Below are 16,501 nucleotides of genomic sequence, written 5' to 3'. Positions count from 1 at the left end.
AATTTAGATCCACTCAAATTCTTCCAAGGAAGCGAAAACTTATAAGGGGTGCTGTGGGCTTATTAAACTTTTTACCTCTCAGTGACCTCCAGTAACAGGATGAGGTGATTTGGATTTCTCATCAGGCTTCTGGCTTGTCCTGGGCTTTTAGATTTAGTGTTTTCAGTATTGGTTCTGCTGTGATGATAGATTTACTTTTACGACTAGTAAGTAAAAATACAACGGCAGGCAGCAGAAAAGATGCTGAAGAGAGCATGCCTTTTTCAAGGGACCTTCATGGAATGAGCAAGAGTTTTCATGTGGAAATGTTGTTTAGACTCCTTTAAACTTGCCATTCCCAGTGATACATACAGTCATAGACAACAAGATGTTTGGTTTTTGTTATAAATATTGCAACAGTTAGAAAGCAAATGGTCCTGGGTATCGTTGACTGTTATCAGTGTCATTAACCTCAAATGCAGATAAATATTCTTAGTCCCTGAGGTTGCTCTGTGATGCTGTTCTGTCATGGCAGTGGTAGTGAGTAGGTAAATTGGCAGGTGAGCCCAAAAACTTCAGGAACGTGAAAGCTGATCAAAGGATTTTCAGCACCCAGCAGTCTGCATCTGTGTTTTTGTTAGCACTTTCCAGTGTTAGTAATAAGAAGGGTGATGGTGGGCAGGTACCTATAATGTCTTTGAAACAGAGGAAGACGGAAAACCTGAGAGATGAGTTAGAAGCACTGGCATCCAGTGGGACTGAATGAAGTGTGTGGAAATTGGTGAGACAGACTCCTGCTTCAAGTGCTGCAACTATTGGTGCAGTCCAGAGGTGCAGGCAAAGTGGTCCTTTTTGTGACTTACCATAATTGTCATGCTTTATGCACCTTGGAGCAGGTTGAAGGCAAAAAGTTATCATTTTAAAGCGGTACCTTTGGAACACTGTCTTTTCCAGTTTGTGTGAGGGACTTACTTATCCCATATCTAAACCAAAAACCCAGCCCCACCCCCAAAGAAGAAACAACCACCAACAGAGCAGACTTGGGTAATGCCCACTGTCCAGTGCTAGGTTCTGCAAACACAGCTGTTGTGTCCTCCTTTGCGTATGTGTGAACTTGGAGGGAAAGGAAACTCCAGTCTGAAATAAAATACTTCTCTCTCAATTTAGGATCATGACAACATGGAAAGGAGAAGTTTAATAAATCACAGCTTTTATAATTCTTTCTGTTTTCCTAGATTGTTCTCCAATACTATTGTAAATTTCAGTGGTTCTGAGAATGCCTAAAATACAAATGCTGTATATATGTACGGGTTTATTACGTGTCTACAACAGGCAATGGCCTTGTGAAACTTCTTGCTCTGTGCTGTTCTTGTGTACCACAGAGAATCTCCTCTTTACATATGAAAGAGCACATGGTATCTCTCTCCCATTGTGTTCAGCCAAAGATGCTGCTGGGTGCTGACATCTCTGCTGTGAATAGACTTCTCTTTGGCAACCATTGATAGCTGTAATGCTGTACTCAATGCAGAGTACTAGGCATGCCAGTTTTTGAATGTTCTACTTGGCTGGGTATTTGTAATCATGGGGAGGAGACAAGGACAGGCAGTGAAAAGTGCACTGGGCTTTACACATGCTCTGCTGCGCTATGTCTCTGGACTTCAGCAATCTGCAGCGAGCTGTGTGAAGATGAGCAGTAGTAATTTAGTTGTAGCTACTAGGTAGGAGAGGTGCTGCTTCATCATATGTGCTTGTTTCTTCTCCTGATCAGCAATGGCAAATCTGAGGTACAGAGTACTGAATCCCTCATTCCATCTGATTCTTTCCTAGAGAGCTCCCCTTTCTTTTACCATTCTCCATTCTATATCTGGCATTTTATGCTCATTTCATTTCAGGTTTTGAATCTTCCACAGCCCTTTCATTTCCCTTCTTGATTTCTCCATATGCCACTAGCTTGTAGGTTCCTTCATTTTTCAATGGAAAGGGCTAGGAGATCTTTTAATTCTTAAGTGTTTTGATTTATTAAACATGAAAACCAGTGTAAAAAGCTGCAGAAAAGACTTCTCATTCTTTATAGAAGTCTGCAGAAAAGATCTCTCATTCCTTATAAACTTTAAAATTTCATCTGAAATTTGTTACAGAAACTGAGCAGAAAAGGTAAACTAATCCTGCTTATTCATCAGTTACGAGAAACACATTTCATACACCCAGCTTTCCTTGCTTCCAACTGGGCAACACATTGAAATGGTATTCCCATAATTTGTGGCATTACTGTGGAAGTTACTGTGTGTAATCAGTATATTCTTTGCTGGTTTCTACACTGGGATTTGGGGAAATCCCCTCAGGGAAGCACAGATACTCTTCAGAAAGTGCCATAAAATGCACTCAATCCAGGATATTCAGTCAGAATCCTGAGTTAGATTTCTTTACCTTTTTTTAATTATATGGTTGAATAATGTGATTTTTAGACTTAAGATTCTTTAATACCATTAAAATGTCTAGATAATTTTTGAGACATATTTCCTTTTCTTCCTGATTCCAGAAACTTTTATTATAAACCCCTACAAACATCCTCTAGGCCTCAGTATGTAGTATTGCTTTAAACTACCATAGATCCTACATATCAACTACAACTACTTTAAAATGGCTTTAGGCAGAACATGGTAACAGAACAGTTGGCCCATTGACTTGTACATGCCCTGAAGGTGTAAAATACTCCATTGCTTGTTGTTGTTTCAGATACATTAGAATGACTTTGACTCATTAATTAATTTTAAAGCTTGACTGAATATCCTGGATTGAGAGAACTGAACTCAGTAATATTTAGCTGAAGCAGAGGGAGTATTTGATGCACAAAATGCAAAGTTGACCAGAATTTAGCAGTGAACAAAGACTAGACTTTCAGCTTATTTTTTTTTTTTTTCCAAAGTAAACTCACTAGTGACATACCGGGGTGAGGAAGAGTGGGAAGAGTTAACTTTTATTCCCTGATCTTTCAAAGACTTCTCCTGATCTTTGTGCAGTGCGGTTAATAAGGAACAAATTGTGATCCATATAAATTTATGTGAGAATTTAGTGTATAAATTGAGTTCATATTTAATAAAGTAGAATACTGTGACCTATAGTATCTTTTTCAGCAATTTGAATAAATTTGTTCTGCATTCTTGAAGTCTTGATTCATGATATTTTTACTATATTGCATCAATTTTTAAAAAGAATTGTGATTTTCAAAGTTGAGTTTATATAAAGTGAACAAAAACTACTTTTGGAAGTCTGTACAGAGTCAATCTTAGTACAAATAATGTAACAAGGAAAAATACACACCAGCTAAATAATTCATGGTATGATTATGAAACCTCTCTTGTTCCACAGGAGTAATCCTATAGTTTTAGAATGCTCTCTAGTAGAAGTAATAGAATTCAAGTAATTCTAAACTTTGTATTCTTGCCGTCAAGGATCATGTTTTCAGTATTATTTACTAGAAGCATGTACCGTGGGAAGATATTTGTGAAGTCTATGACAAGGTAACAGTTGAAGCTAAAAGGTCAACAAATTCCTCAGCTTAGTATGTATAATGCCTGCATCTGCAGACAGTGTAATTGTCTCAGGGTTTACAAAGGGTAGACAGCTGTTCTCTTTTCATCTTGAAGGTCTGTATTTTTCAGAGCAGTTCCTCATAAAACTGACAAAAACATCTTTCAAGTTAATACAGTCAACTTTGCAAATGCTGACAATTTTAAATCCCAGGTGTGTAATATATGTTTTATCTTTGCTTCCTACTGTAATCTTTTTCTGCACTAGAATTACTAAATGGATATATAGGAATTGAGCATTGTTCCTGAAAGTGTTGCATATTAAATTCCCAATAAGAGCCATGGATATCTTGAAGGGCTGTATTAATGGCAGTAAAAGGATATGGCGGTGTGAAGTTCTACAACAAAATTATTTTACTATGTGACATTTTTGCTAGAAATCACAGAACTCCATTCAAATACGTTGCTAAAGGGATAGTTGTTTTCACAGGGAAAATGGTTAGGTGCTGATTTTTTACACTTGGTTTATTGCTTGCCTGTACCCTCTGTGATGTTCTGTTCTGCTGCTGAACCCAGGACAACAACATTGGGTGAATTTTTTATTACAAGTAATTAAAATAAGCTATTTTTGTCATCCTGGCAGTCTCTTTGCTTGTAGGAATTCTGCAAGACACTAATGGTTGTCTTGACTGTACTTCCAACTAGCAACAGTTGGTTACTGTCATGTGTGTGGACTTGCCTGAAAGCAGTTTATTTCAAGTTCTCACAAAGTAAAATTAACCCTTGCCCAGCCAGAATTTATTGTAAGATAAATCACAGTCTTGAAGTCTTTCTGAAGCTGTGTTAACTTTAGTGGCATGAAGGCTTATTCCCTGTTCAGTGTGAGATTAAAGCTACCTGACTGCTTACATAAACCACTGCTCTGGACTTCAGATATGTTCTGAAGTAATGGTATTATTGGTATTATTTACCAGATTTGCCTGGTAAGATACTTGGAAGTATCATTTTAAGCAAAGTGACATTTTATTTATTTATGCAATTACAAAAATATTGTTTGTATCTTTTGTGCAGAAATCTGAAGATGTAACAGAATTGTTCAGAATCTTAAGAGGCAACATGAAATAGTGACTACACACTAAAATGCATCTTTCACGCTATCAACACCTGAGGACTTCACTGGAACTTAAACTTGTATTTTACATTACCTAGCTGTAATACAGGAGAAATGTAGGAGAATGTAGAAGAAATAAATCTAATGTAGGCGACATAAACTACTTGAGTTTTAAGTTGTCTTATCAACAGAAAACCGGGCATTATGCACAAAAAAAAAAAAAAATAAAGCACTGGCTGTGCAAAGGTTACAATGAAATTAAAATGTAGCACAGTAATTCTCCATTACAAGAAAACATGAATCATGGGATAAGAGAGGCAGCGAAAAGAGTCTCAAATAAATATGCAAATGTTTAAGAACATTTTGTGGTCTGTAAGATGTCAGAAGATGGTCTATGAGATGACTGCAGACATCCAACCCTTCACACTTCTTGCTAATTCCTGTTCATTTTGAAAGAGAGACAAAGAAAGTGGAAATAGGAGTGTCAATCTTTAAGCTAATTATTTGTTGGTTGAAAATGAAAATAATTGTGGCAATGTCATTGTCTTTTCTTAAATGAAGTTACTTATACCTTCACTTGGAAAAATTTGATAAATGCTGCCTAAAAATCACTAGATTAAAATTATGACAATAGAATTAGATGTAGGTGTTAATTACATTATCTGACTTAATTATAGCTGAGGCCTGTGCATATTTGCATCTCATTTCTGAAGCTCACAAGAGAATCACAGTATTTGAAGAGTTGAGAGAGGTTGGCTGGATTGGTAAGGCAAACCAAGAATGTTTTATGTATTTTAGATTCAAAATTTATTTCTAACTATTCTTTTCTTTTCCTGTAGGGATGCCCTCTTCTTCTTTATTAGTTTATTTGCTTTTAGCATTATTCATTCATTTCATATCTGGAGAAACAGAAGTTCAGTTCAGTGGACAAACAGAATTTGTAGTTAATGAAACAAGTACAACTGTTATACGTCTTGTAATTGAAAGGAGAGGGAAGCCTGCTAACATCACAGCAATTGTGTCGGTAAGAAACTATGCCGGTTATATTCTCAGTAAGTATGAGCATCTTTCAGAAGTTTTGAATGTTGCCTGTCATTATTAAGCCAGTGAAAAGAAGGGTGGTATTTCACTGGGACAATGCTTTACTTTGAAGAAGGAACATGCAATTTCTGTAACTTCCTGCTGGTTGCATCAGTGGTTTCAAAATGATATAACAAGGAGCCAGCTCCTACTGCTCATGTAGAAGTCCAAACTGATATGCATATTAGGTCTTCATTGTGTCTGTGAGCACATAGTGAAAACGTGGCTATATAACATTTTTTCCTGTTCCAGATTACTTGTAGATTCTGCAATCTGAGTCTGAGTCAGATTTGCATCTGAATTTTAAAAAATACATTGTTCAGTTCATTTGGAGATCAGAGTTAGTATTTTTACTAACATGAGAACACAGCAGTGTACTGCTTGTAAATTTCCACTGCCTATAGACAAAAGAAATTCTCTATGTTCCTGTACAGTATTTTATTCACCTGTAACTAAATATGAAAAGCATATGTCTTAGAAATTAGAAGGAATAGAAATTGAACTGTAGGGATTTCACACTTTATTAATATCTGAGGAGAAAGCCTTAAGAAAATGTGGCTGTACTTTGAAACTAGTGCTCTTTACTGATGTAACAAGGAGAGTAATTTAGTTTTCTTATTAAGGACCTGAAATTCCAAAATTTGTGTGTAACATTAATATTTTGAGCTGCTCTTTTAGAGGGTGTTTATAGCCTGTTTTTGTAAGAGCTATTTGCTTTGTGTTGGCTTAGATACATTAAAAGTAGTTGCCATTGTGTCCCATGATAGGTGAGAGCCACAAAAATACCTGCCATGCTTTGTTTCCTCTTCACTGAACTTCTGATTTCAGTGTTCTCAAAGCAAAAATAACATTTCTCAGCATGGTTCATTCACACCTTTAGTGCTGGTAAGGATGGTAGTTTCAGGTGTGGCGGCTATGCTGGTTCAGTTGCTACTCTTCATTTAGTTTCAGCTTCCAGCTGTAAACTTAACCTAGACCCTTTGCTGTCTTGACACTGCTACCTTTGTAATCTCTCCTCTGGCCACCATTCACAGTAGAATCAGTGGTTTTTCTTTTTCTGACTGAAAGGAAAGCAGGGCTACTCATTAGAGAAGACTTCATTTTGCCAATTTTGGCAATTAAAATGTTAATCTAGATTGAACGCTGAGGCTTCTAGTCCCTAGAGTGAGGCAGGAAGGTGGAGTTACATTTTAGGGTAAGTTCAATGCAGGTAGGGTATTATGAGGTATCCAGATCTCTGCTAGGAACAGCTTTTCCATTAAAAAAATTGGTCATATGGTGCATTATGCAGAAGATACCCAGTTGCAAGGAAGGAAGTAATAAATGATTCATAATGAAGTGTTGTGTTTGTTTTGTTTTTCTGGTTATTTAACATGGATACAAGGGGCTATTATCTATTCCTTCTGTCCAGAAATTAACTTTATGACAGTATGGGGAAATTACAGTGAGATTTATGTGCAAAGAAGAGTGTGTGAAGTCTGTTAAATGAGTCCAGAATAATATTATAGAAAATAGTGGGGGAAGAAAGAGATCACATTCAGTTGTATATTTATTGCAGATTGATGGAGAAAACACAGGAGACTTTTTTGACACATATGCAGCTGCATTTATACCTGATACAGAGACAAACCGAACAGTATATATATCTGTCTGTGATGATGATCTTCCAGAGGCTGATGAGACATTCACATTTTACTTGACACTACCAGTAAGTCTGAATTTTTCAATTTATCTCTTTCCCAGAAAACAGCAGGTAATGTGACAGAAATGAATTGTATTCCACAGATTTCAGTGGAGTCTTGTGAGTCTGAATCCTAATAGTTAAAAGCTAAAATCTGGAGACTAGCCAGGATGGTACTTACTGCGTTTTAGAAGGTTTTGCCACTCCTGTGTGTGGTTTTGCCATATAGACATAGTCTGAAACTGCATTCATCTGTGGACGTTAGCTTGTGAAGACACTCTTAGCCTTTCCTGTCTTCCCGCATAGACCATGCTGTAAGTAGCAAAAGAAAGAGAAAGACTTCCAGTCTTTCAGAAGATGGTAAACAAGACTTACGGAGTGGAACATCTCCCTTATGAGGAGAGGCTGAGGGAGCTGGGTCTCTTTAGCTTGGAGAAGAGGAGACTGAGGGGTGACCTCATCAATGTTTACAAATATGTAAAGGGTAGGTGTCAGGAAGATGGAGCTAGGCTTTTTTCAGTGATATCCAGTGATAGGACAAGGGGCAATGGGTGTAAACTGGAGCATAGGAAGTTCCACGTTAACATCAGGAAGAACTTCTTTACTGTAAGAGTGACAGAGCACTGGAACAGGTTGCCCAGGGGGGTTGTGGAGTCTCCTACACTGGAGATATTCAAGGCCCGCCTGGACAAGTTCCTGTGTGATGTACTGTAGGTTACCCTGCTCTTGCAGGGGGGTTGGACTAGATGATCTTTTTAGGTCCCTTCCAACCCTTGGGATTCTGTGATTCTGTGAAACCAAACAAATTCTTAAACCCACTTACTTTTCCTTCCTTCTTTCTTTGATTTGTAAACTTAGCCCTTTTTCACAACACTCTTAAGATTTGTGTCCTTTAGCTGGTATCAGTGTAATAGCTTCAAAGTTTCAGTTTTATTCAAATATTAGGAAAAAAAGAACAATGTTGGAGTGCCTGGCAGTCCTACATGCTTCATATCTAGTTCCCTATTGCTATGGTATTACTAATAGATTGCCAAACTATGATTTGTCATTTATAAAGTTTGATTCAAGCACTTTATTGTTGACTGTATAGAGTGTATTTCCTCAATAATTAAGAATTACTTCAGTGCATTCTATTGCTTTAAGTAATTTTCATTGTAATATATAACAAAAAGGCATACAATTTGTTACAGGCTAATATTTATTCTTAAAAGTGAATTGAAATGTGTGAGTGTTGCTGATCACCATGTTTAATGTCTTATTTTGTTCTGTTAATTTTAGAAACCATCTGCAACGATAAAGCTTGGCTCACCCAAATCTGTCACTGTAACAATCTTATCAAATGACAATGCCTTTGGAATAATTTCTTTTAACATGGTATGGCTTTTTATATGGTATATGTGAAAATTTTAGAAAACGTAAAGGTGAAATTGTCACAGATGCTGTTTAGTTACTCAACTGAATCCACTGAAAACTGATTCTGAGTTACATCTTTGAAAACATCTCTAGAGGTAATTCATACATATGTATGTAATTCATACATATATACATCCTTAATACTTCTGTATGCTTTTAGGTGTTCAGGCGTAGCCTGAGACCCTCACTCTTTGATGAATATATATGTTCATGTTAAGCATAAAACTTAAAAGTTTTTCAGTCCCACTGCCCCTGACATATGTAAGTCAAGATCTAAATACATAGAGAAGAAGTGAGGAGTAATACTACAGGAAAGCTAAAAATGCCATTTGGAAATCTTGAGAATATATACATTTCCCCATGTTTAGTAAGAAATTCCGTACTTTCAAGCTGAGAGAACAGCATCTTGATATATGCATTGTTTAACAGCTGCAACAAGACGCTGGTGTGACTCTAGTGGTGCAAAGGGTATTTGCAATAATTCAAAGTTTGTGTTAGTAGAAAGAAAAACTATGCCTTATTGTCAGCATTATAATATTTGTGGAGGACTTCCTTGAAAAAGCGCAAGAACATGAGAACTTTTTCGCTCGGTCGTACTAAGCCATGTTTCTCCATGAATTGGTGTAATTCTTGAAAATCTTTCAGCCATGACGGTTTAATAAAGAGCCCATTTAGCTAGTTATCTAATAAATTACTTTTTAATTGAGAAAACCTATTTTTAATGGAATTAGGAACTCCTATAAATGCCAGTGCTAATACGCCGGTGCTTTGTGTATGTTGATTACGTTAATTTACAAAAAACCCTACTCTACTTGCATAACTTGTGATGATTTCTGTCTGAAATCTTTAATGCTTTTTATTAGCTGAACTAATTGGTTGCTAGGAAATGTATGCCATCAGTGGACTGGTTTGCAGATTGGATTAACTTGTCTGTGGGAGTTTAGTATTTCTATGGTAACAGTTTCTTCCTTCTGCTGTGATATTTGATCTGTGCCTGATTGCCTGTCCTTTTTCTTCCTCATTAGTCTGCCTTAATCACAGTGAATGAGCCCAGGGACAGAAATGAATTTGTGCCTCTCACTCTAATAAGGGAGAGGGGCACCTACGGGATAGTCACCGTAACTTTCGAGGTGAGTTTATCAAAAAGGCTTCATACAGTAGTCTGTTGGATGAATCTTTGAGGTTATAATCATAACTTATCAAAGTGTTTATTACAGTGAAAGAGGAGCAGAATACCTATGTCTACATTTGTTAAAATTGTTTCATAAAATGAAAAGATAATACCTGTCAATTGGAAAGTATTATAATTTGAGGAAAAATTAAGAGACATTAGAGAAAATTCAGTGTTCTCTGTCACTTAGGAAGATATCTGAGACAGCATTAGTTGCTATTACTAGAATATAATGTGTATTAAGTGTGTAAATGTCTTATTTAATATTTCTTCAAAATGTATCTATATTTTATGAAGAAACATCTGAGTGAGCCTTTGATGCTTGTGCCAACTTCAAGCATACAAGTATCAAAACTCAATATTTACTGAAATTCTTTAAGACTGCAGTTTGAACTCTCAGAAACTTAAACTTTTCAAAATAATTAAGCACATTGAATATTTAGCCTGTTAATTATGTACTTAGTTTGAATGTTATTTTGTGGGGGTTCTGGGGGCCTGTTTGTTTTTTTTTTTTTTTTTTTTTTTTTTTGTTATCTAGGGCTGATTCTACTTTAAAATTACACACAAATTCTTTCATATGAGTATTTCTTTATCAGCTTTCTGGTCTCATTTAGCTTCTAAGAGTCTTCCTTGCCTCATAGGTTTCAGTATTAACTGTAGTTTCCATAATATCACAGGTCACAGATAGGAAGGACACAAAACTAGCAACTGCTATTATTTTGTCTTGGTATTTATGATGAGATTTTAGTTATGTAAATGAAATTAGAATAAATATCCTTTCTGTTATATAAAAGAGTCACGCATCAGTAGATCCCATAGAGTCCTTGTAGACCTATATGGAAGTAGTTTTTTTCCTCTTTTTTCTGGCAATAAATAAATTCTTCAGAGTGGTTACTCTTGTTTACTCCATCTGCCAAAAAAAGGAGATTTTCACAGCTGGATGTTTGTGCCTATGAAAAGGAGATGACCAGATTGATAGTCGTTTGTTATGCATGTCACACACTGATTATTGTACTTGTGCTAGATTTGTATTCATGTTTTATATATTTCTCATTGTAAAATCAATTATTTGCAGATAAACGATGGACCAAACCCAGCTGAAGAAGACTTAAGTCCAGCTAGAGGAAATATTACATTTACTCCTGGAAAGTCAATCTTGATTTATAATGTAACAGTGCTTGATGATCAGGTAAGAACATGCGGACTTCATTTTTGGTTTGGATGTGTAGAAGGTTAACTGCTGTTCTGGAGAAACTTAGAGCACTAAGTTACAAAAACGCTTGGTTTCAATAAGGTTGAAAGTGCTTCTGCTTAATAAGGTCATTTTAAAGTTTGGCTTTATGGCTAATCCTTCTAATGCTACTACCTCTGTAGTTCTTATAAGTGGATATTTTTAGTTTCTAAATGTATTCTGGCTGCTCTGACTAGACCTGTTAGGGGCTACTGCAGTAAATGTATAATCAGGAAAGTTTTATACTTTTTTTTTTTCAGACTAAATACTGAGGTCCTTGTTGTATGGCCAAGGGTGATGTTGTATGGCCAAGGACTAGATACAGGTTTATCTACTAGACTGACCTTTCTATATTTAACTTTTTAATAATAAACTATTTAATTTAGAAAGAAAACTATAGAAAAAAATTTTCTTTTCTTTTTTAAATGTGCTTTGCTTTTCCCTAATTGTCTGCCTTGCAAATTCAGGCTATATTTGCATAATGAACGCAGGCTATCCTTTTTGTCTTTATTAATTGTTTAGGCAAAAGCAATCTAATCATAATGTTGTTCACATGACACTTTTTTTACTACATCCTCAGTGATGCCTGTGCAGCTTCTCTGCCTTCAGTTAACAGTGCCTAGGAATCCAGTTTATTTTTTGTTAACCTGTTTCTCAATCATGTGAAGAGAAGACATTATGACAGAATATAACACACTGAATATTCACAACAAAAATATAGATTGAATAAATGTATATGTTTTTATATAGATAGGTTACAAGGTATAAATATGTTTTTAAAATTACTAAAAATAGATAAAACTCATAAAAGAAAGGCAATCTTGTGAAACACATAAACACTAGGTGCCAATGAAAATGTTTCAATTTTTATATTGGTCTTTGAAAAAAAAATTTATATGTAGTAAACTGTAAAGCCTTTTTTATTGCAAATTTCTGTTAGTTGCAAAACCTGGGTTTCCGCATCTATACTGATATTTTTAATGTTAAGAGAGTATGTTGGACTGGTATGCAGGAACCTTTCTTTCAGATTAGATGTAGTATTTCTATGACTCATACACAGATATAAATCACTAGGCTTTTTGGGAGGATGTTACGGGGTTTTTTTCCCCTTTCAGAAATGCTCTCATAGTTCTGTTTCTTTGGTCTGTACAGCTGTGGCTGGTCCACTGGAAGTCCTCCCAGGTGTACATGAAAGGTTAAATTTGTGTAAAAACCCTTTATTGATGGTGATGATAATGGAATTTGCAAGAAACCGGTGTTACTCTCAGAACTTTGAGCTTTTAGGACCTGAAGTTGGGAGGGAAAAAAAACCAAGATTTGTTCTGAATTGGGTAGCCCTTTCCTACAGAAACTAGGGGACTGCAGATATGATCTCCACAGTACTACATTTACAGTTACTTGGTTGTATATATTTCCTTTTTTAGTGAGGAATAATGGGAACTTTGTTAAGAAAAAATGAAAGAGGCAAGCCAGCACTGGAAATCCTATAAACTGTTTGTTGTCTTTGAAGTTTGACTCTTTTTTAGTTAATCAGTCATGATGCCATAAAGAACTCCATTTATGTGGGATACTAACATGTATACTGGAAAAACAACAAACTCTGGATACATTTTGACTGTCTCTTAAATGTACATTTTTATGGTGCCAGATGGTATATTAATGAGTGAACTAAACAAAATGTAAGTTATTATCTATTCTGTGGTAAAATTGGTGTTGTACAAGAAACAAATGAGTGAGAGCTTGTAATTCTCACGTTGACAAAACCCCCTGCCTCAGTCAACTACATTATGCAAGTTTATGTGCCACAAGCCAAACAAGGGATTGGATTAGCATCAACTATAAAGGTAGTTGCATGTCCGCTCTCTTAGCCCTGGAAAAGGATCTGAGGGTGGCCAATTAACAAATGAGTGTGAAAGAGAAGAAATATTGGACAGCATGGTTTTCAGAATTCTTTTAGTTCAGTAAACAAAAGTTCATGAAAAGGATTTGTCAGCTTTATAACAGAGTATTACCATTAGCAAAAAATCAGTAGTATTGTCCTGAAATATCTCAGAAGCAGATAATGCTAGTTTCCAGGAGTCTACAGCAAGGCTGAGATGCAAAGATCATAAATTATTTTTAAAGATCTACTTTTACTAATATGCATCAATAAAATAATCACAGTTTCCAGTGAAATATGATTAGCAAATGAAAATGTGGGGAATAAAATGTAGGAATATAAAGAAAAAAGCCTCATCCTTAACCTCTGTAATTTTCAGTTTATAATCCATTCTTTATTTCCTGCTGCATTGGATACTGGAGAAGAAATAGACAAAAATAAAATGTAGTTTTAAACAGTAATCAGTAGACGTGTCAAAGCCTGATTAATAGCTGAGTTCCAGAAAACACTTTCTCAGATCTCTGATGGTAATTTTCTCTGGGGATGTGGGGATGTGTGAATGTAGGAATTGTTCCTTTTCTAAGCAAAGTTGTGTCCATAAGTTGTTCCTTTATTCTCTCAGGCATGCGTACGGGTAAATGAGTATCAACATCAGAAAATCAAGATGTAAATCTAAATAACTGGGAGGGACATTTGTTTCTAAATAGAGCTAGCTTCCAAAAGTAGAATTTGGATCTCATCATAGTCTCAAGTTGGAAAGATCTAGCTTTTTCTGATTATTGCCTAGTTCTTGTTTTGTTTGGGTTTCTACACTTTTTCCTATTGCTGGAGAACAGGAAGTACATTTTGGAAAATGGAAACCTTCAATATTGAGAAGGTATTTTCAGCCAGACTTAAAAGCAAGACTTCTATTTGCTTTAATATGAAACAAGCAGTCAAGTTTGTATTTCCCTTTTATACAAAACACATAAAACATGTTTCTCAGGAGTGTTCTGCAGGTATACAAGATGTAACTTACACCCAGTTGCTAATATTATTTTTCCAGGTACCTGAAAATGATGAATTGTTTGTTGTTTACCTGAGGAGCGTGGAGGGAGGTGCCGAAATCAACAATACAAAAAATTCTGTTCAGATTAATATAACGAAAAATGACAGTCCTGTACGTTTTGTTCAGAGTGCTTATATGGTGCCTGAGGAAGTTGATGTGGTAACAATTCAAGTCGTTCGTGGTAAGGATGTGAGTGGAAACCTAATTGGACCTGATGAACATGAAGTCTCTGTGAGATATGCCATCATAACTGGGAATTCAACAGCACACGCGCAGCTTAATGTAGACTTTCTAGACCTGCAGCCAAATACAACTATTATTTTCCCACCTCTAGTTCATGAAACATATGTGAAATTTAAGATCCTTGATGATGCCATACCAGAAATTGCAGAGGCCTTTCAGATTATGCTTCTTAAGGACACTTTGCATGGAGATGCTGTTTTGGTTAATCCATCTGTTGTTCATGTCACCATCCAACCCAATGATAAACCCTATGGAGTACTATCAATCAACAGTATTCTGTTTGCTCAGACTGTTATCATTGATGAAGACCAAATTTCAAGGTACTACAGATCTTCAAATCTAGTATCTGATCAGTTTAAAGGGTTTGATTGGCATTGTTAAGCATCCTTAGGATTTCATTGAAAGTAATGATAAAATTACTACTGAAAATATAATGTAGAAATCAGTGTATTGTTATCATTATCCGCTATGTCTACAAAGATTTCAGGGAAGTGGGAATGTGTAATTATAAAGGAAGTACTTTATTGTGTGTGAACAGTATGTAAAAATTATGTATTTATTAACAATCAGAATACTGAAAAACCCTGAATCTAAAGGCAGGATCAATAAAGTTATGATGCTGCCACACACCGGTTTATACAAGTGGGAAATAGATTCCCAGCTTCCTTCCCTGCTAAATCTTTGTATTTGCTATATACAAAAGCAATCTTTGGTTAAAAAAAAGAAAAAAGTTGATTACCTCCCCTGAAATACATAGTTTAAACTTAAAACTAAGTTAAATATTTTTAATTTTACAGAGAGTTTAAAATTAAAGCTCTGTACAAGTTTTACAGGCAGGACTGATACACAGTATTGACAGTCTCACACTAAGAACAGTTTTGAATTAATACTTTACAGTTTGTAAAGCTCAGCACTTCAGCATTCATCTTGCTTTCTCATACACAGTAAAGAAATAAATCTTGGTTCCTAAATTTTTGTAAGTCATGATTCCCAGAATTTTTCTTGTAGTCATGTGATTATCAGATGTGGGAAACATGCCGTTTCCAGTATCATAAATGTTGATAACAATATTTCAATACAACTGCAAAAACTTACAGAATCATAGAATTATTTGGGTTGGAAGAGACCTTCAAAGGTCACCTAGTCCAACCCCTTTTAACAAGCAGAGACATCTTCAAATAAATCAGCTTACTCAGAACCATTTAGAATCATTATTTAAATGTTAATGCCTAACAACTGTTCTCATATAGTTTATAAAATGGTTTAGAAAGTTAACAGAAAAAGATTTCTGAAATTTGACATGTATTTCTCAAGACAAATGTAAAACATCAAGTCTTCGCTTCTCAGTATCTTTCTTGCTGTAAAAAAGTAAGTTCTAAAAAATATCTTGAAAGACATTTCAGAGACCTCATGAACAAGCATTCTAAGGAAAGGGTTCCCTGTGTGTTAACGCTATCACAAACTTTGAGCCAGACTCAAGTATCAGTTGCAGCAGTTAGCATTTGTTCCACTTAAGTCAGTGTAAATCTTTCAGAGAATCAATACCTAAGCAAGCCAGTATTTATTTTTTTATATTGTCGGGTTCTGTTTTCATTCAAAACCACAGGTTTGAGGGGATCACAATCATAAGAAGTGGTGGAACACATGGAAATGTTTCTGTTACCTGGGTTATAATCCGAAATAGCAGTGATCCCTCACCTGTGACTGCAGACCTATATCCAGAGACTGGAGAGATATGTTTTCATCAAGGACAGATGCTGGTAGCACTTCCTCTGAACATTGTTAATGATGATATACCAGAAGAGGCAGAGCCCTATCTTCTAAAACTCTTAGCTCATACGATACAGGGAGGTGCAGAAGTCAGTGAGCCATCTGAGGTAAGTCTGCTTTCAGAATTCATTTGGGGGAGGTAATAATAGGAAATAAGGACTTTGCCAATTTTGATAACACTGGTTGATAGGCTAAACTGGCTAAAGGGTTTGGGCTTCAATAAAAATCAAACAAATTAATTCTTGATATAATTTTAATATACAGAGCCATAGCCAAAGTATTTGGCTGAGTGTACTATACAAAGCCAGACCTCCTTAATGCAGTAGCAATCAGCTTAGATTATTCCCAGTATACGTAGCATTGCG

The 16,501-nt window shown here is 35.7% G+C and overlaps 1 protein-coding gene across 1 annotated transcript in view; it reads left to right on the top strand.

Annotated features, from left to right (window-relative positions):
- The first annotated feature begins 5,461 nt into the window (after positions 1 to 5,461).
- The window catches only part of ADGRV1 (adhesion G protein-coupled receptor V1), a 273,612-nt gene continuing 262,572 nt past the window's right edge, over positions 5,462 to 16,501 (top strand). The window contains exons 1-7 of the mRNA XM_065661610.1: positions 5,462 to 5,644; positions 7,259 to 7,408; positions 8,660 to 8,755; positions 9,820 to 9,924; positions 11,041 to 11,154; positions 14,121 to 14,686; positions 15,973 to 16,243. Of these exons, the coding sequence (XP_065517682.1) occupies positions 5,462 to 5,644; positions 7,259 to 7,408; positions 8,660 to 8,755; positions 9,820 to 9,924; positions 11,041 to 11,154; positions 14,121 to 14,686; positions 15,973 to 16,243 (1,485 nt within the window). The remainder of the gene's footprint in view (positions 5,645 to 7,258; positions 7,409 to 8,659; positions 8,756 to 9,819; positions 9,925 to 11,040; positions 11,155 to 14,120; positions 14,687 to 15,972; positions 16,244 to 16,501) is intronic.

This window comes from Lathamus discolor, chromosome Z, assembly GCF_037157495.1.
Source record: "Lathamus discolor isolate bLatDis1 chromosome Z, bLatDis1.hap1, whole genome shotgun sequence".
Classification (NCBI taxonomy): Eukaryota; Metazoa; Chordata; class Aves; order Psittaciformes; family Psittacidae; genus Lathamus; species Lathamus discolor.
The sequence above is the reverse complement of the archived record's forward strand: the minus strand, read 5'-3'. Positions and strand labels throughout refer to the sequence as shown.